At 37.8% G+C, this 23383-nt stretch overlaps 1 protein-coding gene across 10 annotated transcripts in view; it reads right to left on the bottom strand.

Moving 5' to 3' along the window:
- CDC42BPB (CDC42 binding protein kinase beta) overlaps positions 1-23383 on the bottom strand; it is a 91626-nt gene that overhangs the window by 24327 nt on the left and 43916 nt on the right. For all 10 annotated transcript variants that reach the window (XR_008462255.1, XR_008462256.1, XM_054161816.1 and 7 more), the window contains exons 4-21: positions 21635-21730; positions 18513-18661; positions 16934-17027; positions 15089-15289; positions 13051-13299; positions 11859-11938; positions 10653-10819; positions 10434-10553; positions 8446-8579; positions 7208-7450; positions 5495-5605; positions 4875-5119; positions 4593-4698; positions 3933-4057; positions 3067-3172; positions 1609-1757; positions 919-1013; positions 752-831 (exon numbers count right to left, since the gene is read on the bottom strand). Coding sequence is in view for 8 of the 10 variants with exons in the window: in XM_054161816.1 (XP_054017791.1) it covers positions 752-831; positions 919-1013; positions 1609-1757; positions 3067-3172; positions 3933-4057; positions 4593-4698; positions 4875-5119; positions 5495-5605; positions 7208-7450; positions 8446-8579; positions 10434-10553; positions 10653-10819; positions 11859-11938; positions 13051-13299; positions 15089-15289; positions 16934-17027; positions 18513-18661; positions 21635-21730 (2550 nt within the window). In the remaining 2 variants the exon portion in view is untranslated. The remainder of the gene's footprint in view (positions 1-751; positions 832-918; positions 1014-1608; positions 1758-3066; positions 3173-3932; positions 4058-4592; positions 4699-4874; positions 5120-5494; positions 5606-7207; positions 7451-8445; positions 8580-10433; positions 10554-10652; positions 10820-11858; positions 11939-13050; positions 13300-15088; positions 15290-16933; positions 17028-18512; positions 18662-21634; positions 21731-23383) is intronic.

Genomic DNA, 23383 nt, shown 5'->3' with positions numbered 1-23383 from the left:
CAGCTCTATAAATATAACATATTATTCTTTCCAGTTCATTTTTGTTCTTATCCTAAACTGCATTGGGAGGGGAGGGGGGCAGAATACCAGAAAACATTGGATCAAGAATTCATGAAGTAAGGAAATGTGATTCAATGCTGTATTTAACAGCTGCTTCCTTCAGGAATGTACAGACCTTTTAAAGCAAAACGCCCACTTACAGTTGTGATTTGTATGATTAGTTTACTAAGGATAAGAGGGTGTGTCATGACAAACATATTATACCAACAGCTGTGGGTCTTCTGATTCTCTTCCCAGTTCCTTCTACTGTAACCACTCCATTAAGATCTGGAGCGAACTATTTACATATCTGCTTAAACACTCCTTGAATTATGTGCATATTTTTTCCTTGTATTAGCTAGCAACTTGCAACTGTGAAGCATTTAATCCCTTATTTGTAACAGGCTGTGCCAGCCCTTCCAAAAAGCCCTGCATATACATTATTTAGCCAAATGTTTGAGATTAACCTCATCAAAGAAGCTAGAATGGGAAATAATTAATGTGAACTTCTGGGAATACTTCCCAAAGGTGTCAGCTTCTCTACAAAATGCCAAGCAAACTGACATCTACTGGATATCCAGTTGCATGTCACAGTAATTTGGCCAATATTCTAGATCCAAACATGCCATGTAGTGCCTAACTGCTACTTTTATGTACTAAAAGTCATAATTCAGTGATCATATTTTAATACTTGTTTTATGTAATAACTCACTCTGAATGTTAGATCACGTGCAAGGGGAGAGGTGTTGAAATATTCAAAAATGGAATCCTGAAAGTCTGGAAGTTTGAGACCTAAAACACAAAGCAGAACAGGCTTAACTAAAAGGCAACCTTGTAGGTGGTGTTAGAACTGCGTTAAAACACAGTAACTTTAACTACCTGAATCTGTTCTGTATTTGTCTTCCAGTTTTTTCTTCAAACCTTCCATCTCTTCCAACAGTTCCCTGTTTTTTGCTTCCGATTCCTTTAATTTGCTAAAGCAAAAAAATATGATCAAAACGAATTTTTAAATATCTCAAAAGCAGGAATGCCAGTGCACAGGGTTGTTCACTTCTGGTCCTACCTCTCAGAGTTTTGGAAAATGCTTCTTTCCTTTGGAGAAGCCGCAGCTGACTCTTAAAATATTGAGATTTTAAGGCTGATTAATTTTGCCCACAAATAGGCACCTTGCTATTTGAGACTAGACAATGAAAACTGTACTTGAGACTCCTGCCATCACCGTAGATGTCTGCTAAACAAAGTTATTCTAATAATAGTTTGATTCATTTCCCTAGAATATGTCCAATCTACAGTTAGCCTAAGAAAAAGTACTGAATTACCTTTTCTCTCCCCTCTCAGGTGCCCAAGATTTGTATCTTATTACCAAGCTATTCAGAGCAATGAAATGTTTAAAACATTTTTACAGTTTTCACTTGACTACATAAGAAATATTTCATCTGTAGAATGGGATCTTTCTGGCAAAGTCCAATATTCCCAGCACAAGGGACTACTTCAAGGAAATTGTTACTAGTATAGTCAGCAGTTTAGAGCACGACATTAAAACTCAAACAGAACCAAAGCCCTTTTCACCTTTCAAAAGATATGTTTGCATCTTTAACTTTTCGTAGCTCTTCTTGTACTAGTTGTTTGGCACGGATTTCAGCATCAAGGGCAGACTGTAATTCCAGCCTTGCTGACATATCCAACTTCTGACTGCGTCGCACTTTCCAAAGTGGATCCTGTTGCAGTAAGTTACAGAATATTAATATTGATTGTCTAAAGATATTTCTGTTCTTGTTCAAAGGCATAAATTAGTTTTCACACCGATTCAGAGAACGCACTTTTAATTAGTTATGGACTAATAGTCTGGGTGTCAAGATACCCAAGGTGCCTATAATATTTGCCTGAATAATTCTTAAGCTTCCTAAGTAGTATATGTTATATTTGTGCAATTCTGCCCTGCTACCCCAGAAGCTAATATTTTGAGCTTTTCCATGCGTTTTTCAGCATGGACAACATTTGTGATATCCCCTAATGGATACCTCTCTAGTCACATATGACCTTGCAAATAACAGCCACGAAAATGAGAGGCACTTTTTATGTTGAGACATAACTGCCCTAGATCAGGTTCTACTGAAGTTACAAAACCAGTTGCGTATCAAGAACAGTGTTCTTTATTCTGACATTAGCCAAAAAGAAAATGCCAACATAATTGATCCAATCTTTATCCTTATCACACCTCTCAATATTCTAATTGTCTCGATGATGCAGGCAAATGTGACAGGGAATGACACAAAGTCATAGCTTTCTCCTATTGTCTCCTATTCATAGATTTGGAAGGGGTGAGTAACTTTTGATCTATATAAGGCTGCAGAAGATGGGACTGCATGGCAGAATGTGCTGACCGGCTTTGCTAGGGACATGGGCTTCCATGCCTAGCTACAAATGGCTCTCATTTTCCTTATGCAGGTAGTTAGAACCTGTGAAGGCAAACCAGCATTTTTATCTTTGAAACCATTCTCCTTTGTGAGATCTCCTACATTTTGCAGACTTTTTTTTTTTAAATTCATGTTACTACTGTAAGGGAAAAGGATATCATAAGGTCCCATTGTTTTGCATGTAAATAAGGCTGTGTGCTCTCACTGTGTCACTAGTTTGTAATGTCGACCAACTACTGTTTAAAAAAGAGAATTTACTTTTTTTTCCTCACTGTAACAGCAATTAAAATTATTCACTTGTAACTAATGTAGTCAGATACATTTCTGTATTCCCCTATAATGGTTTATTATTTCTTTTCCCTTCTGTACTGTTTGAAAGAGTTTGTAATGGTAGCTATTAGTATGATGCAACCTCTTCTTCTAATTATCAAATTATGATGAGATTACCTAGATGGATTTCACAAACAATAGATAAAAACTAGAAAGCAGAGCAGAGGATTTATTAGAAAAGAATTCTGATTATGGACAGACAGCTGAAACTGGGGAAAGTGGGGGGAAGTCAGCTTCTAAGACATTACCGGGATATTTTGATTGCTTTCTGTTTTCTTACCAGTGTTCGTGACCCCAGACTGGAACTTCTCAATGACTCTAGTTCTTCTGTCATCTTGGAAGCTAATGCTTGGAGATAGCCACGAGCATCCTTCTCATCACTTACCCTGTTGTGCAATTACAAAATAACGTTATTTCACAGTTTCATCACCCACAGCACCAAAAACTATATCACAAAATAATCATAGTGTCTGATTTAGGGACATAACAGAAATGGACAGCACAGGGGAAATTCTCTCAGCAAGAGAAAACTGTATAGATCTCTGATTGTCTGCTTCAGATTTTTCTTTTATCTGATTCTCTTGATTGTGGCAGTTGCTAGGGAAACCCAAGTTTCCCTTTTGCCATCAGCAAGACTTCTGCATAGATTCATTGTTATTATTTAGATCAATATCTGCATACATACTGCTTGCTCAATTTTTTTAAGGGCTACCTTCAAGGCCTTTTTTTCTTGCATGTAGGAAACACACACAGCATGCTAAAACAACAAATAACAGAGGAAAAAACTGACCTATGAATTACATGCAAGAGCTCATCTAGTACATGGACCTTTTAAATCATCATCATATTCCTGAATAAATATATCAAAATATTCCAAATTGGGTAATTTAATGATTACTTTAAGAGACTGAAGCAAGCTGAGAGCAAACCCCTCTCCTTTGTACTTAATAGCATCCAACAATTTCCCTTGTCATTACTACTCAGCAATACTAGAAAGCAGACAAGATTTATCAGCACTCAGAAGTACCACGCTTTAGTTGATCTCAGACAGAGAGAAAAGGCCTTGCTACACATTAAAGAAGAAAAAAGACAATCACTGTTTCAAAAATCCAAAGTGGCCATCTGGGATCTCTAAACATCACACACCATTGAATAATTTCTGCAATCTGAGCTTCCCAGTGAGCAACAGACTCCTTCTTTGCTGCCAGGTCTTGGAGCTCATCCTCCAGTTGTCTGTTCTGTGCTGTTAATTTGTCCACAAAGGAGCAGAGCTGAAAAAAAATGTAATTTCAGTTAGGTCAGTTTCAGACTTTTTCCATGCATGTATGTCTGCACACAACACCACCCTGGGCTTGGGCTATCTAGAAGTTCTAATACAGATCAAAGAACTGGAAGGGGGTCTTTTCTTGTGAAACTGGAGACTAGCTCCTGAGCATGGAACATCACATTGCCAGTTCACACAAAACAATCCAAAACCAAGGAAAAGAAAAAGCAAGTGTAGAGGTCATTGAGAAGAATGAGGTTTAACTGTAAGGAGGCAGTCTTTAGAAAGGCTTCCTTTTTTGTACAGAAATTGGAGGGTGGTGTCCTCTGAGTTGTGGAAATCAATCCCACCAAGAGTAACACTGAGATACTGAAGTTACTCTTTAGCCAGATCTGACATTTCTATGTCAAAAATTACATTTGTTTTTTCAGATACTGCTTGAACATTCACAGATCCCATTATGACCAGCAATTAGGTTACATCAATATTGGAAAGTAACAAAGAATTATATTTTGTTTAAAACTGTTTCCTTAAATAATTACCCTCTCATTTTCTGTTGTTAGCTTTTTGTTATCTTCCAAGAGCATGGATCTTTCACGTTCATACTTCTCTTTCATTGTTCCTACTGCTTCCTCCATTTCACTGTGCCTAAGGAGGCGGACAAGAAATAGAAACACACTGTAACACTGCTGAACCTGTAGACTGGGATTTTCAAAAGTGAATAAACAGAGTCAAGGTGAAATACCAACTTGCACAGATACCTATCCAATGCAATACACACACAAAAAAAATCCATAGTTAATGAATCACACCCAAGTGCTTACCTCTCTCGCTTAGTTTTCTCCAATTTATCCTTTAATATCATGATCTCTTTCTGCAATGCAAGCTGATGGCTCTCAGAATCATGTACTTCCTTTTTTACATTTTTTACTTCCAAAACATGCGATGCTTCTCGTCGGACCAACTCCTCTTCATAAAATAAGATTTTCTTTTCCAGCTCAGACTTAATTTTGGAAAGTTCCTGCTGATGTTCCAGTGTGGCACCTGCTGCCCGGCCTCCCTGCTTCAGCTGCAGAAGAAGAAAAATCATCAGGAAAAAATTTTATTTGAACACCAAGTGATTTCAATGGTGCTAGTCTACAAGTATTACTCCCTGTGACTATGCTTACATGAGAGTAAGAGGTTCAAATTGGTTGCAGAGATAACAGATTCAGACCACACTGGTTTATTTCTGTTCAGAATTTATATCAATGGGACATTTTCAACACATTAGCATCCAATGAGATATTAAAGTCTTTCACCAAAAAGGCAAATAAAGCTGAGGTTAGGTCAGGTTTCTAGTAGTGCTGTAGTTTTTAAGTCTCCCACAGGTATCAACAACTGAGTAAGCAAAACTACTGCAGCTCCTGTGCCATGAGACAATATTCATCAAAAAATAGGTAACCTTTAGAGCTTCCAATTCATTTTCCAGCTGTTTGGAGAAGACTTCACTGTGCTCACGAAGCTTGCGTTCCTTTAATGCTTCTGCTGCCACTTCTTCAAGTTGTGCTTCCAGCTGTAACAAGGGTAATTTAAAGTCATTTTGATATAATACACTGATCTGTATCATTCGTTTCCTTTCCTCCATATGGACAATCAGCAAGCTTTCCTTATTTCTATTTCACGTTGCACCACTGTAACAATCATCTCAGAATGTCATGATAATTGTTTTGCCTTCAGTGATCCAGCCGTCCATCTGTCTCACACAGTAAAACTATTACTATATGACTTTTTTGCTAGTATGAACTACATGAAGCTTGTGCAGGGAGAACTGCACAGCTTCTGGTAGTGCTAAGAGATGGAAATGGCACTGGGAAGTCATTGCAGTAGTGAAAGACAACAGGTCAGCTCCATGCTACTAATGAAGCTTGAAAATCCCAAAATTCAAGGCAAATTATTGCAAAATACTTAAAAAATGAACATTGAACATTTTCACCTTGCAATTATGGAACAGAACAAGCTTGATCATCCAATTTATCAACCTCAAAGATTATCTGAAAAACAATTTAAATTCAGTGGCAACTGAGGTAACTGTTCAATTCAAGCAACAGGAGCAATTTAAAAATCTGACAGGATGACTAAGATTTGCTTTTCTGCATTCAAATTCAACTAGCAAAGCTATTTTTAAAAGGGCTGTGTTTAGAGTTGTGAGCCAAGATAATGAACTTCTAAGACTGTTCTGAAGAGAAGACTGGTACAACCGTTAGGAGAGGGAAAACAGAGGAGTTTGTAAGAATGACAGGAGATGATAACATTTGAATGCCTGCTGCACTCTGTTCTACAGACAAGGGGTCACAGCCCTTCGCATCAGATATGGTACCACAGCCTTTCCCAGTCAACTACCGCCTCTTATTCATGGATAAAAACCTGAGAAATTCAATCTCATATTTTCACAGACTGTCCTTCAATTTGTTAGAAGTTTTCTGGCAATGTTTATAAGGCCCTTGAATTCCTAGTCTATACTTCACCCAAGGAATATGTAAAGTTTGATTAATTTTCAGTGATTAAAACACTGAGTAAATAACCACATTAGCTGTTTCTTATGCCCTCTTCTGGTTATCCACTTCATCTCATGTAGAATTATGAAGTGCCTAGTATACTAATTGGAAGTTCACATGCTTAAAGATATTACAGACATTCTGTACAACTTCCTTTCCTCTACAGAGGAAAGAAAACCACATTTACTCTATGACACTATTCCTCCCTCCAGTTAAAGAGAAAAATTCAGCCATAAAACATAAATGACATCAGAGTACTCCAACCTCAAGCACATGAGGACATTAAGCTTTCTAAGTTTCATGCTGTGAGAGTCTACAAGAATCAAAACACAAGAACTAAGAAACTGGGCATGTAGCATGAATAGTTTCCTTCAGATTAAAAATCAGCCCAAGTATCCAAAAAAATAAGATGACTCAGTACATTTCCTGATACATCAGTAAAATGTTTAGAAACAAACTGAAGATCTAATTTGTGAACCGTAGCAAAGAAATATGGAAGTTCCTGGGGCAATTTCTTACAGATGGACAAAGTAAATAATCGTTAATGGTCACAAGTTTTCAACACAATCGCATACAAGATAATGATAAGCAGCAGCTCAAATGTTATTTTATCAAGCTACCTCTTTTCTGATCTTCTCTGATTTACGGATGTCCTGCCGCATAGCATCAATTTTCTGCATGCTCACTTCCATCTCCTCTTCTTTGTCACGAAGTTGCCGGGACAGCTTCTGCTTTTGAGACCGCAAGTCTCCCATCCTCTCACTGAGCTCAGAGAACTCCTGCACAGCTAGCTTTCTTTGTTGGTGGGCATCCCTCAATTCTTTGGACTGCATCTTTAATCTCTCTGAGGCTTCCACAAGTTGCTGGTTTAAATAATAATAATAATATAAAAAGACTAATTTTAGCTCCATATGCTCATTCAAAGAAGAAGGGAACTGGGCCTAGACCGGCATGACTTGACAGCTCAACTGCCTCACATAAAAGTGTAAATGAAGAATGAGAAATAATATTTAAAGTTCTTTTCTTCTAGCTAAGTCACTTTAACAACATACTAAGACAGCAGTTATTCTGTTTCTAGTGTGGCAACTCCAAGAGTACCTTTGGTGTTTCAGAAATTTTTCTCACAAATCTGACTACACAAGGCCATGTCACATATAAACAATTTTAGGTTACCACCATATACCTGCACAATAGTAACCTTTTTTAAAGGTGTGTTTTAGTGGACAGCACATTCAGGTAAGCCATCAGATATATCATACCAGCACTGAGATGCTGCAGCAGATCTTGTGAAACCGCTTCAGAAAAGTAAGAAAGATTCCTTAGGACAAACTGTGAAGCTCTAAGACTTCAAGGCATAAAAGCTGTCTCCTTTACAGCAAGAAGTTAACAAAAATTAACAAGATCAAAACAAAACCTGAACGTTCTACAGAAAATAATTTGAGAGTAGGAGAAAAAAAGAGTAAGAAAACAAGCAAAAATAGACACAGATACTGACCAAAGGACTTCTACAAAAATTTTGGCCATTAGTAGGAATATTATAGGAGCACTCATTAACTTCCCCAAAGGCATGTGTTCAAACCAAAAGAAGCAGATTTGCCTTCTCTGCTACCCAGACATTCTGGCAAATAATCCTTACTAGAAGTTAACAGACAGAAGAAATACTGTTAAATTCTAGGGGACACAAACCTCATGGATTACTTTGGGGTCCAAATGCCACATGAATAATACGGAATTAACGGGTTCACTAACATCTCGGTCTGGTTTTAAAAAGCAGCATTTCAATTAATAAAACAGCAGCAGAACTGTCTGCAATTAACTTTACATGACCAATTTTAAATGTATGTCTTTAGCTCAATACCTTATGAAGGTCATCCTTTTCTTGCCGCAGTACTCTGCACTGTTTTTCTAGTCCTTTCAACTTGTGTATAGAGTCTTCATGCTCCTGTCGAAAAGCTACTGCATCTGCAAGCTGCCCTTCCAGCTTACTTATATCTGTAGAGTAATACATACGAAAGGTATCTGGTAGCAATTTTACACCAATAAAGCAAGCAACATTACTCAAGCAAACTGGCATTATCACTTTACTTAGAAAAACAACTTCTTTCCTGTTCCCACCATTTCAGAATGTTTAAAGTAATTGTGGGGCATTGACATCTACAAATAATTAATTGTCCTCAGATATTAAAGAAATCCTCTTAAAGACTCTGATCTCTTTAAATGAAAAGGTCTTGGCAACAAGGCTTTGTTTTGTTTTTGAGGAATGCAACTTCTAGCCCTTGAAAACACTGAAATAAACCTGAGTTGTTCTAAATCCAGATCTAGTAATTTGTCTCCTAAATAGTTTTCATCATATGTCAAGTAAGGCTACAGTCTGTAGTATATTCAGCAAGACAGGAAAAGACTATTTATTTCCTAGAGTAGGTAAGAGTTAACCATCTGGTAAGCAAACACCATCCTGCACGAGGCAGGCTGGAGACCTGAGTGCTCATATTCCTGGCTGTATGTTCCCTTGGTAGTTCTCTCTTTACTGTTGCAGAAAACTAAAGAAATTTCATTTGAAATTATCACCTTGATGAGCAACAATCCAATCACATATATATATTTCTACTCAGTCATAGAGCTGGTAAGCAAATGAACTGCCATTCTCCATTTGGTTTTAGTTACTGCTTCTTTTAATCAAACAAAATTTTTTTGCAGTGTAACTGTCTCCACCCATGTCTGTGACAGAACAGGAAATCTGACCTGTGTATTCAGGGACCCCAAGCACTGCTGTAACAATTAAAGTAGCATTCCTTTTCTCACTTCAGCACAAACCTCCTCCCACCCTATATGAACCAATACTACTACGTTTTAAACCAAACCATGTTGCTATGCATTTTATATTTTGCAGACACCATCTACTGAGGAGCTAGATAAACCTGAAGCATTTGCAGAAGAAGCACTTTAACTATTTTGACTCAAATCTAATTCCAGAATAAACAAGAGTAACTTTTTTTGGAAGCATAATCTATGTAAGAGCTGAGTTTTTGGCTTTTTTTGCAATGAATGTACCTACAAGGAAGGGATACTGGCAAACTGCAGGGGTTAAAAATAAATAAATCAACATCTCAGCATCTGAACTCATGTTATACTACAGACCCCTATAAACCTCTCAGCCAAGTCATTTGGATTCAAAGCTCTCATTCTGTTTATCTCCGATTCACACTTAAAAATTAGATGTTAACAGGAGGTTTGTATGGATAAACTAATAGCATTGTCAAGCAACAGATTTTCAGTGATATGGATGAGTCAGTTTTCTCCTAGGACAGATGCCAGTATTTGTTTTCCTGCAACGCTCAGTGCTTCCTAATTAATGCATCACCAGACAGAAACACAAAGAAAGCAGGAGCTCGGAAATATTTAAATGAGAATTATTATTACACATTCCCCCCACCTATTCCCTTATGTTACTAAAGAACAAGTATTTTCTACCCATTCTTACATCTGCCTCCAGGGAAAATCCCTCCAAAACAACACTCCCTCAAAAAAGGAGGGTAAGAGAATGGCATCTTCTGAGATTTTCAGGGAAACAAGAGTCACACAAAATATTTAATTGAACCCAACCACACAATTCATTATACTCTAGACTCCCCATACTAGTATGTGTTATCAGGCCAAGGAAGAGAAAGTTAAGCACTCACCTGGAAAACGGAAACGCCTCTTAATAATGACTGAGATTTAAAAACCCTTTTGTTCTTTTAGCACCTCAAGAACATTAATTCTACTTATTGCAAAACCACAGTAAATAATGTTGCCAAGAGAAACAAAATAAATTGCATTACTCTAAGCAGCATGCTAGAGGCTTACCTGTTAATTTGTTCTTCAACCGTTCAATTTCTTCATTTAATTTTTTAATCTCCTTATCACGGCTTGTATTTACTGCAACACAAACTGGACCTTGGAGGTTCTGCACTGTCTGTGTGGATTCTTAAAATCAGAAAAGGAAGGAAAGGTTTTCAACAAAATATATCCCAATTCCTCCTAATGAGCAGAACAAAAAAATCTCAACAAAAGTAAATGACTAACCTTGCAATTTTCTGTTCAAATCCTGCTTTTCTTGCTCTAGTTTCCGTATCTTTTTTTCATAGCCTTCTATTTGTGAAGTGTTTTTTAAGTCACGCTGTACATCCATATCTTTGGTTACAGTCTCAGACTGCATCACACTCTTTAAAGTGCCTCTATCAGATAAAGAGCTGAAAACACATAAGTTAGAACACTTTAATAAATATTCACAGCAGTCTCTAGCAGCACCATGCTAGGATCCCACCAAATACATACCTTAAATTTACAAGAACAATTAGTGCAGTAATTGATACTGTTGTGACCACTGTAGATGAAACTGTTATGCCCTAGCAACTGTGTATATTGATGTAGGATTGGGATACCTGCATTCAGGACATTAACGATGCAGATGAATATTCATTTCACAAACTGCTGAAGAGATTTAAGATGTTAACTCTCCTATGACAAAGCTTACTACTACATGACAGCAAAGAATAGAACAGAATCGAACCACATTGGAAAAGACCCTTGAGATTGAGTCCAACATATCACCCAACACCATCTAAACAATCAAACCATGGCACCAAGCGCCCTATCCAGTCTCTTCTTAAACACCTCCAGTGATGGCAACTCCACCACCGCCCTGGGTAGCCCATTCCAAAGGACAATCACTCTTTCTGTGAAGACCTTCTTCCTAACATCCAGCCTAAACCTCCCCTGGCACAGCTTGAGACTGTGTCCTCTTGTTCTGGTGCTGGCTGCCTGGGAGAAGAGACCAACCCCCACCTGGCTACCACCTCCCTTCAGGTAGTTGTAGACAGCATTAAGGTCTCCTCTGAGCCTCCTCTTCTCCACTAAGCAACCCCAGCTCCATCAGTCTCTCCTCATAGGACTTGTGCTCCAAACCCCTCCCCAGCTTTATTGCCCTTCTCTAGACACTTTCCAGCAACTCAACATCTTTCCTAAACTGAGGGGCCAGAAGTGGACACAGAACTCAAGGTATGGCCTAACCAGTACTCAGCAGGGACTTCCCTGCTCCTGCTGGCCACACTGTTCCTGATACAGGCCAGGATGGCACTGAAATATGTTTAGATATTTGGGAAAAAAAAAGAAAGGATAAAAGTTTATCTGTGGTACATCTATGGACATCAACCTTTCTACACAGTTCTAGAATGAAGATTCCTAGAATTAGCTGCAACAAGTTTAACAAACAACACATTCCTTGCTTACCTATCGGTTGTGTATGTAAACCCAACAAAAGGTAAATGCAATCCAGAAAAGCCTGTGTGAGAACTTGGCGGCACCACTTCCTGCACAAAAATAACACGTGTGAAAATCCAAGAGAACCCATACACAGTTAAAGGCAATTTATTTAGCCTCAACAGTTAAAGAGAGACAGCTACCCAACAAACTTCCTCAGCAATTGACAAGTAACATTTACGCTTCCTTATGTAGCCTTTCTTTGTCCCTACACAAAGTTTATTTCAGATCACTTTTATATAATGACCTGAATTTAGGAGCATCTTGAACTAACACTTGAAAGGGCAGCATTTCAAGAAGTTCAAAGCACAATGCAATTAGCAAAAGAAAATTTCAAATGTCAAATTCCTAATTAAAAGTGAGCTGGCACCCAAATGCATGGTACTAGCTTTAGTATGCTAGTTGTAACTAGATATATAATCAAAAAGCATGCCAACAGCTCTTAATTTCTTGGAATACAAGCTAACGAACCCCAGAAGTCTTCTGCTCCTCCTGACATAAGGTTGTGAACAACTACACAACAGTAACAGAGGGGAGAATCAATATCCCTATTCTAAAGTGACTGGAAAAGCAGCAGTGTGATCTCTCACACCTGCAAACCTGTGATTGCAAGCTACATAAAGAACGTATGCGCACTTCTGAGGACACATTGGGATTTTTTTCACCCTTGAATATGAATAAAAGCAAGTACTACCTCCTTAGAAAGGTAAACTAAAAGGGCAACTAAGGAAAATTTTCCCCCATCTAAATATGTTTTAACTTTGACTGTGTAACAGTAGTCCACCTTGGCACATGCTACCATTTAGAAAAGCAGCCTTTCTATACTTTTATATAAACACAGCCTCTTGTTACTAAAATGGAACTAGAATCACCAGAATCTTCAGCTTTTAAAGGTTTTTGTCCCCTTGGGAAGGGGTAAGGTATTTTTTTTTTAAATGAGACTTACTACAATTGGAACTTTTAAAAATATCATTTCTTGCTTTAAATTCAATCCAGGAATGTTTTGATTTCTGATAACCCAAAATTCCAGATATTAAAAACTTGAACTTTTCACACTTCAAATAACTTATTTTTCATCTCTTACAATACTTATTTTTGAGCTACCTTATAGTGCAGCAAGATTGCACACTTGCATTAGTAATATTTAAAAACAAAGACTCACTGGATTTCTTAATACATCATCATCTACATCAAAGTTTGAGGTGTCAGAAGGACTGCTAACATCTGGAATGTAAGGTGCTTCTAGATTTCGGATGTTGTCCCAATTAAGTCCTTCAAAAAATGCATGAGACTTAAAATCCTCTATTCCATTCTGTCCCAGTCTACGCTCCCTACTGCAGATAAGTCGCTGAATAAGATCTTTTGCTTCCTCGGATACATCTGTAACATGGGATGGAAACTGAAATCGTTCCTGAAAGAAAACAACAAAACAAACAGGAATTTTTAGAGAAGAAATCCCTTCCATAACTTTCAACAGTAGTTTCAAACAGAACATGCTAAATTGCACCAATAAAACTGGAAATGAACAGTCAAACACTATTCTAGTTCTGGCAAGCAGTGGAAGAGCACAATGCCACACACTGATAAGATTTTTTGTGTGTGTGTCTGACAGTGCATTTTAGAAACGAGAAGCTACTTCTCAATTACTTTAATAATACAGATGTGTTTGTAAATAGCTTCAATCATAAAAGCTCTATTATAAACTTTTTTTTGAGACATATGGGAATTTGACACAATATATTAAAGATCATACAACAAAGGCAGACCCTCACTGACATTCTTAGTCACAAATCCGCTGATCTCCTGAAGATGTATTTCTTGAGATTTCATTCGTTTCAACTCTTAAAACACCACAATGATAGTCAATGCTTTAGAAAATACTGTTATATTTAAGATGTATTTTTCTAATTTACAGATTAAATACTTGGTTTTCTTATGAAAATATCATCTACATTTAGCTAAGACTTCTGCTGCCATAAATCAACAGAAGATCTAAAAATAATGTTTACCATTAATGTCTAAAATTGCTCTAGAGAAAAACCGGGAAAACTTTTCTGTACTTCAGTTTGCTACTACCACTTCGTAGTCAGGAAAGGCTTTAACTGTTTTGTTGTGGGTTGTTGTTGTTGTTTTGTTATTTTTTGTTTGTTTGTGTGTGGGGGTTTGTTATTGTTTTTGTTGTTTGTTTCCAGTAAGAGCATGTGTATCCCTTTTCATAACACAACTTCAAGTTTAAAAGAAATCATTAGGGACCAAACCAGCATAATTGGAATGGAACTTAAAAACTTCCATTGAAACATTTCCAATCATACTCATCGTGTGTCCAAATGAGATTAAAATATTAAGTCTGTAAGACAACAACTTCAAATTTTCTCCCACATAATTTTAAGAGACAGGTAGCCAGAGCTTACACTGGTTATATTTGCAACCAGTTAGTTGATTAAAGAAATTAGAGAGAGAGAGATCAATATTCATCACAGCAAGGGTGTCAGCTCTGGCAAAGATTTCATGTCTTATTCATCACTACCTCATTGTGAGAGCACAGGACTACAAACACAGATAAACTGCACTCATCCTGGGGAGAAGAAAATGAAACAATACACACTATGCAGTAGCTTCTGGCTATGTAGGATGAGTATGCACATAAATGCATTCTCCTAATACAACTCCTGAAAGGAACAACATGAACTGGTTTATTCTTATTCTCTAATGTTCAAAATGCACCCAGAAGTTCCTACACTTCTCCATCACTTTGACCCTGGACAAATCTCCTGACCTCATGATCTTCATATAGCTCATGTCTACACCGTTTGACTTGTCTGTTCCCTTTTTTATAGTGTTATCAGTGTGACAGCAAACATGCACAGCTGTGTAAATAACACATTTCTTCACTTCTGCACAGTCCAGAGGAAATTTTCTATGGGCCTAACACGGGAATTGGTTTTAATTTTGATTCTGTGATGACTACTTATATTTTCCAGTAAGAACATCAAAAGTTTCCATTTGACAAAGAATTCCATTTTTGCAGTTCAGAGAAGCAAACATTTATAAAACCTGAACCAATGAACTTAAACAGCATGACTCCAAAACATGACAAAAGAGCAAAGAACCACTAGCACTTCAAAATCTTTAAGAGATAACAGATTCTCTGTAAAAACTATAAACTCAGCAAATACACAGAGGTTCAGTAGAGTTCTTACTTCGTGATTCATAATCTTCCCATAGGTTTCTACTAAAGACTCTGCATAAAAGGGTGTTTCACCATACAGCATTTCATACATGCAGACACCCAGTGACCACCAGTCACATTCAGGTCCATATTTTCCCATTCCATCTTCCATTGCTTGTAGTATCTCAGGGGAGATGTAGTCAGGCGTACCCACGGCTACTGATGACTGCACCTTAAAAATAAGTCAAACATAATTTTTGTAAGTTTTCACATTCCCTCAGCAACCTTCTCACTCACACTAGTATTTCTGACACAGACACCACAACATGGTTCTGGAAGAGATTTATCAAATCACAGCAACAAAGTAAAGAAAATATTAAGAAAACAACAGACACCAAGTATTAAGCTCCAATCTAGTTCTACATAAAATCAGTTGAGGTGTTTTATTCTGAACACAGCAAACCCAAAATAAATAACAGATATTGTGAAGGCAGAAAGACAAATGGAGAATATATTTTGGCTTTCTGTCCTTTTATACTTGAAAATTGCAACTGACTACATGAATTTGAATGAAAAACAATGAAGTAGGAAGAAAACTTTCAAGCCTCATGCCTCCAACAGGACTTTGGGTTTTTTGACCATGGGTCACGTTACATGATGCCAGGTCTGCTGGTGGGGATGGAGTACATCTCTCTCAAAGCGGGAGGTTTATATAGCAGGGTTTGGCTTGGCTCATTAATCAAGCTTTAAATTAGATTCAAAGGGGGGAAGGGGAAAAACCATGCTCACTAGGAACAAGCCTGGGATGCTTGTGAGGTGGTGTGCCAGCTCCACTGCTACTTCAGGGGAGGTAGGGGATAATGAGCCATTTGCTGGGGAAGATGCAAGAGCTGTTAAGGAGTTAGGACTCACAGGAGAACATGGGAATGATCAAGAGGATGCTAAAGAAAAGGGGGACAATGACATTACCAGGCCTTCATGTGATAGGCTGAGCTACACACCAAGGTGGGAGGGATGGGGGTGGCTAGTAAGGGCCCTGTTGCCATGCAGCATGCTGTGGAGACAGCAACACAGCCTAAGTTTCACAGAGATGAGCTTCACTGTGAGGGTCACAGAGCACTGGAACAGGCTCCCCAGAAAGGTTGTGGAGTCTCTTTCTCTGGAGACTTTCAAGACCCATCTGGATGCATTCCTGTGCGACTTGTGCTAGATTCTATGGTCCTGCTTGGGGTTGGACTTGATCACCGGAGGTCCCTTCCAAACCCTAACATCCTGTGAAAACTAGCCTTACTATTAGACTGAGGCAAAGAAGGTATTAAGTACCTCAGCCTTTTTTACTATGTTGCCCTCTACACCCTTCTTACCTGTTCTTTTGTGGCAGATACATTTCTAGAAACATTTACTAATTGTCTTTGACAGCAGTAGCCACATGTGGTGGTGAAATTATAGCTAGGCTTAGTTATGTCCTCATTTTGGATAACTTCTACATCAAGTCTGTCATGGGTTCTGGGTTTCTGGTCACCTATGATTCTATCATATAAATAACATGAAATTTGTATCCTTTTTCAGCAACGGCCTTTACACAGTTCATAAAAAAACCCAGGAGAACTCCAATGGCCAGTAGCAGAAAAGGTATAAGACAGAATAGCATAGTAAAGGGTAACTGTAAAGGATAGCAGGCTGTAAAACAAACAGATGAAGATGTACAAAATGGGCAGTTGAGTTATACTCTTCTCTCAATTTTTAGCATGTCAATAAGATTAGAATCCATCAGCTCCTTGATGCACACTGACAACATCTAGTTGCTGTAAGACCATCAAGTCACTTCAAAAGTACCACTACCAAGCAACCCAGTTAAATTTTGCTTCATACATACTGTGCCATCTTCACTCATTTTAAGACAGGACCCAAAGTCTGCCAGTCGTATGTGGCCATTCATGTCCAACAGAACATTGTCAGGCTTTATGTCCCTGTCATAAAAGAAAGGGGTGAAAAGATTTAAATATATAGTATTAGCTATGGTTGCAAAGACTAATTTTGCATCAGAATAACAAAGAATTTTATGTTGGATACCCATGGATGAAAACTCTTTTTATTGCACTATTTAAACTAAACTCGCCTCCTGCCCAACTTAAAACTGTCCATGATACTGAACCCTAAGATTGCATCAGATTTTCCAGTTCAAATTTGAACAAGCAGAATAATTACAGTGAGTCATACTGAGTGCAACAGATCGGCAGTTTACTTCATCAACCTAATTTCAAGATTATATGCACCACAAGGTATTGTTTAGAGGCAGGAAAATATGAAGGAGAAAAGATATTCCTTCAGTCTCAAGGGTTTTCTGACAAGACATATAACTTCCAACTTATCATCTAGGAAGATTTTTTTCCACTGCTTCTCTAAATGCCGTTTCTGTTCACAAGTATTCTTCATTTGCTATTCAATATACTACTTCACAACACATTTGCCCCTGCAGATACCTGAAGACCTTTGGAACCCATATACATACAGCTGTTACTCTACTAACCCAGAAAACTAGACCCTCTCACTATGCTTTCTCAATAACCTCATTGATTTTCTGTTGTTAAACTTATTCCATACATTTCAGTTCCAGATGCCATCAACATTCCCTTGCAGTCTCTGTTTACTGAAAACAAGCCATAAAGTCAGCATATAAAGAGACAACTGCAAACATTTCTAGAATTAATATAATTTTGCTTTCTAACTGACATGTCATACATAGTTGTTAAATCTAAAAAGGAAACCAAAAACAGAAATTCTCACTTGAACAGCACTCTTGCAATGATGAAACAAAGTATTTATCAAGTGCCTTTCTTGCATTACTTGCTCTTCTGAAGCAGGTGCTCCAATAGAAAGCTAAAAAGGCATACATATTTTTTTTCTACCTTCCTGATCCATTTCCTCTGACAGAGAATGAGGAATATTCTGCAATTCTTCACTGCTGCAGAATACAAGCTAAGATACCATGACAGTAAGCACTGCTCTTAAATAAATATCCTGTGTGCAGAAATTACTTGACCGGCATATGCCCACTCCTTACGAAGTGGCTTGAGGATGACCTCGGTTAAAGAGATGCAGTGATGTTATCATGGGCTTACTGTGTGTAAATTTTGCAGAACATCTGCTTCAAACTTCTAGGTTGGACAAAGGCAGACCAATATTCATGAAGTGAACTGAGATTAAGTCAAGAAGCCTGATCACAAAGAAAAGCTTAAGTAAAAGTTAGTCAGAAACTGCTTCTAATATCAATCCATCAAAGCTGGATATTTAAAATATAATAGCTTGCACAGCTATTATACAGTATATTGTAAGAAAGCACTGACAGTAGTTTGCCTGTGGCTACTGTGCCCATTTGTATATACAGTAATACCCTTAGGATTAGCTTCATGTAACTGTACATGCGTTTTTTGCCATGTGAGACTGTATTTTACCTGTGCACATAATGCAGTTCATGTATGGAATGTATAGCAAGCACCATTTCACCAATGTAGAACCTAGCCATATCTTCAGGAAGCTTGTCTTCAAACTTACTGAGAAGTGTCAGTAAGTCACCACCAACATAGTAGTCCATGACTAGATACTGAAAAGAGAGAAAATAAGCAATAAAGTATTGAGAGATAGCTGGTAAGAAAAAAAACCCAAACAAACTGAAATTAATCAGTTAACACCTGAAAAGCCCTTTCACTACTTTCTCCTCCCCCCGCTGTGCCTGGGGCAGTCAATATTGGTCATCTTTTGCATTGCTTTTATTTGCTTATTTAGTGCTGAAAGATATCATATTCCCTTAATCTCAGTGAGGATGACACATTCAGCTCTTACTATGAAAACCAACCACAAAACCCAGTGTCTGACAGCAACAAACAAGTAACTTTGGGTGAGTTTATTTCTGTCTTAATTACAGTCCCACATGAGGAAAATGATCTAGGATCACCAAAATTCATGTAAATTATCAACCCTTATCACACTGTCCAGAACATGAAGGAAGGAAGGAAGGACTATAGTTAAAAATGTAATACCTGATGCAGCTTAGTCTAAAATATACATTTTGCTACTATTCTATTCTATTTAAGTCCCATACATGTTTCTAATAATCATGGACTATGTTTCACCTACACCATAACTGAATCACCAAAGGCTTACTTAACCCATCTTGATTCAAACTGTCTCTGCAAAAGCTTTCTAAGAACCAGAAAAAAGCCATACTAGCATTTCATGTCATGTGATTCAAGAGTTGGCTGTTTAGAGAACACTGTCACATGGTCTATTTGCCTCAAAATGATTTAAAACTACAGGAGTAGAACCAGAAAATGAACTCCAGAGCATATACACTTTACAAAATGTTGCAGGTTTTGCTTGTATCCAAGTCCTGCATCATCATATGCTCTACTAACACTAAACAGAACAAATAAACCCCCAGTAATTCTACACTCTCCAAGGACAGCTGCTACTTTTCTACCTTAACATCTTACCTTCTTTTTGTCTCATTCTGGACCCTGTAACATGCAGCCAGAAATGTATGGCAAAGCCCAAGGTGTGGAGAGACACCAACACTGTTCTCTCTCTTCTTCAGGGTTTTGCATTTAAGAACCTCTAGCTATAATGCACAAAGATCACTAGGGGCAGATAGATACCAGAACCTAGAGCTCTCTTTTACAGGACCAATGTCCATTTCAGGTTGGAGAACTGAGCTCTGCTGTCTGGTCTTGACTTGTTCTCAGCTTTGCGTGCCATTCTACAAGGATGAACAGCACAGCTAAAAAGTAAATTAGTCTTCCCACCCAAGTGTTTTAACATGGCAGCTCTCCTGAAGACATGAAAAAATGTGGCTATAAACTTCTCCAAGCTGAGCAGAGAACTGAACAGAGATCTTTTAGCCCATGGATGAGTGAACCACTGAAATGGTATGGAAGAAAACCTTCTGTCCAGGTTTTTTGGATGAAAGTCAGTTCCTGACATGATTCATGTTTTCTTCACACACCATTTACAACAGAGCAACTGAGATGCAGATACACTCCATCTGTGAGCACCAGACATTTACATGAGGTAGATGCTGAGTAACAGACCATTGGAAGGCAGCATCTCAGCACATGCAGAACCAGACCTCAGGCAAGCTGGGGATCTGCTGACTTTGGCTGCTAGGCAGAGCTGTTGCTTTCTTAGATACTGGATCTTAAATTAGATGCTAGATGTCTAAATTATGCTGTCAAGTCAAACTTCAACGTGTATCTAAGTTCTGCCTTTGGGAACTGGGGAGAAAAGAAATGTATTATACTGCCATAGCTTGCTTGGAATGGATTTGAGTAAAACGGTATTAGCAACGCAGTATCACTCTCTGTACTGCCATTACTACTGCTTACTGACTTGAACAGCTAATGGCTTTTTCTTAGGTAGTGCCACTTTCACAAGCTCCTTCCAAATAAGTTATAGGATGTCTTAGTTTCTTTATATGTAAGTCTGAAGGCCATTTGGTTCTGAGGGAATCAAAATCATGAGCTGCCTTCATGAGGCAGTGCCAGCAACAATTACATTTTGAGAGATTAAAAATCTGGACCTGTTCAATGGAAACAGCCTGTAAATGAGGTTCTATGACCTGTCTACTCACTTGCTTAGGACATGCTTGCGGTTCTGAAAATATGGTTAACATGATAGTCAAAACAATTTGTTTTATTTCTGTAAAAATATTTGAGTATTTTCTAATCTTTCATATACTTAGTTCCTGAATTCATAGATAGCTTTTTATCAGTATGTTTTTTCTTATTTATAATCATGTGGTGCTTCTATGTCAATAGCGTTAAGAAGGTGAAAACTTTCATATTACAACTATGTCAGTTTTTAGAGAAACCGCAGGTTTGCAAACCCTGCCTCAAGCAGCCACAAAGAAGCTGTATGGTTCAATATATTGTAGTATGTCAGGGCTTTACTGACTTTACTCCTAATGAGTACTCTCCTGACCTCTGTTAAGTTAAATATAGCTTCTATGATACAGTTCTAGTAACTCATTATTAAAAAATGCAATAGGAGTAATGACTTTCTAAATGGTTGTTAAGGTCTCTCAAACTACTGAGATGGCCAATCTGCTGATATTTCATTCCATTTTAAGAAATGGGCTAGTTTTCTTCCTAAGGCTTTTAAAATATCAGTTTCATCAGACTTGTAGAATAAAATTTCAAATTAATGTTGCCACTTTAAAATAAAATCTTGCTTCAAAAGACATTCTGCAATTTCAAAGTAAAAATATTTTTTATAGAGTTAACACCTCTCAAATTTTTTAAATGCAATGCTATAAAAACCAACAAACTCAAGCATGATGTATTTCATGCATGGACAGACTAATTAACGTAAGGGACTATATACTATAGTGCCACACAACCTTCTCACTTTCTTGAAGTTATGATCAGTCCCTTTGAATTCTTTCTTCAAGGAGAAAACAAGAATGCTGAAACAACTGTGAGGCATGAGTGGAATGATTTAATGCACTAATATCCTTAAATGCATCATAAATACAGTAGTTTCATAAGCTAAAGCTTTTAGGTTGCTGATGGATCAAACCTACCAAATAGTTCTCATCTTGAAAGGCATAATGCAATGTAGTAATCCACTGACAATCTCCATTCACCAAGACATTTCTCTCCTCTCGGAAGCAAGCTGTCTAAAAGAAGAGAGAGGAAAAAGCCATTGTCAACATCAACAAGTAGTTTTCACAGGATGAATATATATGGATGTTTTGTGGGATTATTTAAAATTACTGAACAGAGGTCTCCATTGATTGGATTTCAGTCTGCACAAGTGACAAGCCAGGGAACCTCTGCAGGCTTGTATTTGGGTATTCATTCACTCTAATCCTGATTGCAACCTTAATGAAAAAAACAAAACAAAATACCCAACCCTACACATAACACATCCCCCCACCCCCAAAATGCCTGCAAACCACTCTGAGTCAACACTGAACCTTTGTTCTGGAATGTATTTTTAAAGGACAGAAAAATGATAATTTGGCACTGCAATCTGTAGCAGAAAGATAATGGCTCCAGGAAAGTAAGTCTGGTGCTTCTGAAAAAGACCTTTGTGAAAAGAGTTTCATGCATACTTTTCTTGTATTACAGTTCCAGACACTGCCAACAGAGAGTAGGCAATAAGCAAATGTTACTATTGCTGTCTTATCTTTGTCCAGTATAGTAAGTTTTCAGTAATCTTTATTCCACTTCAATCAGCACACTGCAACACTTCAGAGAAGCAAGCTCCATGTAACAGGTTTTCTCAGCATCTTTACGTAAAACCAATTTTATAAACTTCAAGTGAGTTCTCCTTAATAAAAATATATTAACGTTTTTATTGGATCAGAAGCATCAAGATGCAGACTTGGGACTGTTTCACTACTCTCAATTCAGAGAGTCATTATTAGCATATTCAGTAGCTGCAGATTCAAGTGTTTGGATTCCAGATCATAATTAATTTTCTGGGTCATTGCTGCTTGTCGAGATGCCTTGGAAAACGCACCATGGAAGAAATATGCCTGGGAAGCCCAAGCCTTACCACATACTGATTGCATCTTATAAAGGTATCTCAACAATTTTTGTCTTTAAGGAAGCAAAATTCAATTTACATTTCTACTGAAGAACACCACACTGTGGCCATATTTTAAAGTTAGTAATTACTGGTGCAAAGAGATATAAATTGTAATTAAATGTTAACTAAGAGTGGTTTAATGGTTTATGAATGCAAGGCCAAAGTATCACTCTACAGAAAGTCTGGCAGTGACAGCAGCTCCAAGTAATCCTATCCGCAGCCCGCAGCACCAGAGCACAGCACTTCTCAGTTCATCTGGCATCACTATATGAGGAGGCTGCCAACACAAAACTAGTTTGTTTACTTTCAAAGACATCAGTTCCTTGATCCAGTACACTGTGCAACCTCAAATAGCAAGGGAATGATACGAACACTTCAAAACCAGTAATGCTGCTGAACACTTTGCATCATGAATTCGAAGTATAAAATTCTCCTTCTCTGCTTATGCTAGCTTAAAAGGCCCTGAGACATGCCTTGAAAAAGCATGACAGGCTACCTAATCAGCCAGTCAGGGCTTATTTGGAACTGTCAGCAGTAATACACCAATGACTATGAATTTTGCTGTCAGAACAAGGAATACAAATGATCCACCTTATCAACATAAAATGGCATGACTATTTTTGCTTGCATGCCATTTATGACTGTCAGTTGATGTTTACTAATCTCTCCTGTATTTTAGTGGTTTCTGACCATATGGTGTTTATTCTTTCAGCTAGTACACTAATAACTTTTTGCT

The sequence above is a fragment of the Dryobates pubescens genome, chromosome 5 (genome assembly GCF_014839835.1).
Source record: "Dryobates pubescens isolate bDryPub1 chromosome 5, bDryPub1.pri, whole genome shotgun sequence".
NCBI classification, from domain to species: domain Eukaryota; kingdom Metazoa; phylum Chordata; class Aves; order Piciformes; family Picidae; genus Dryobates; species Dryobates pubescens.
The sequence above is the reverse complement of the archived record's forward strand: the minus strand, read 5'-3'. Positions and strand labels throughout refer to the sequence as shown.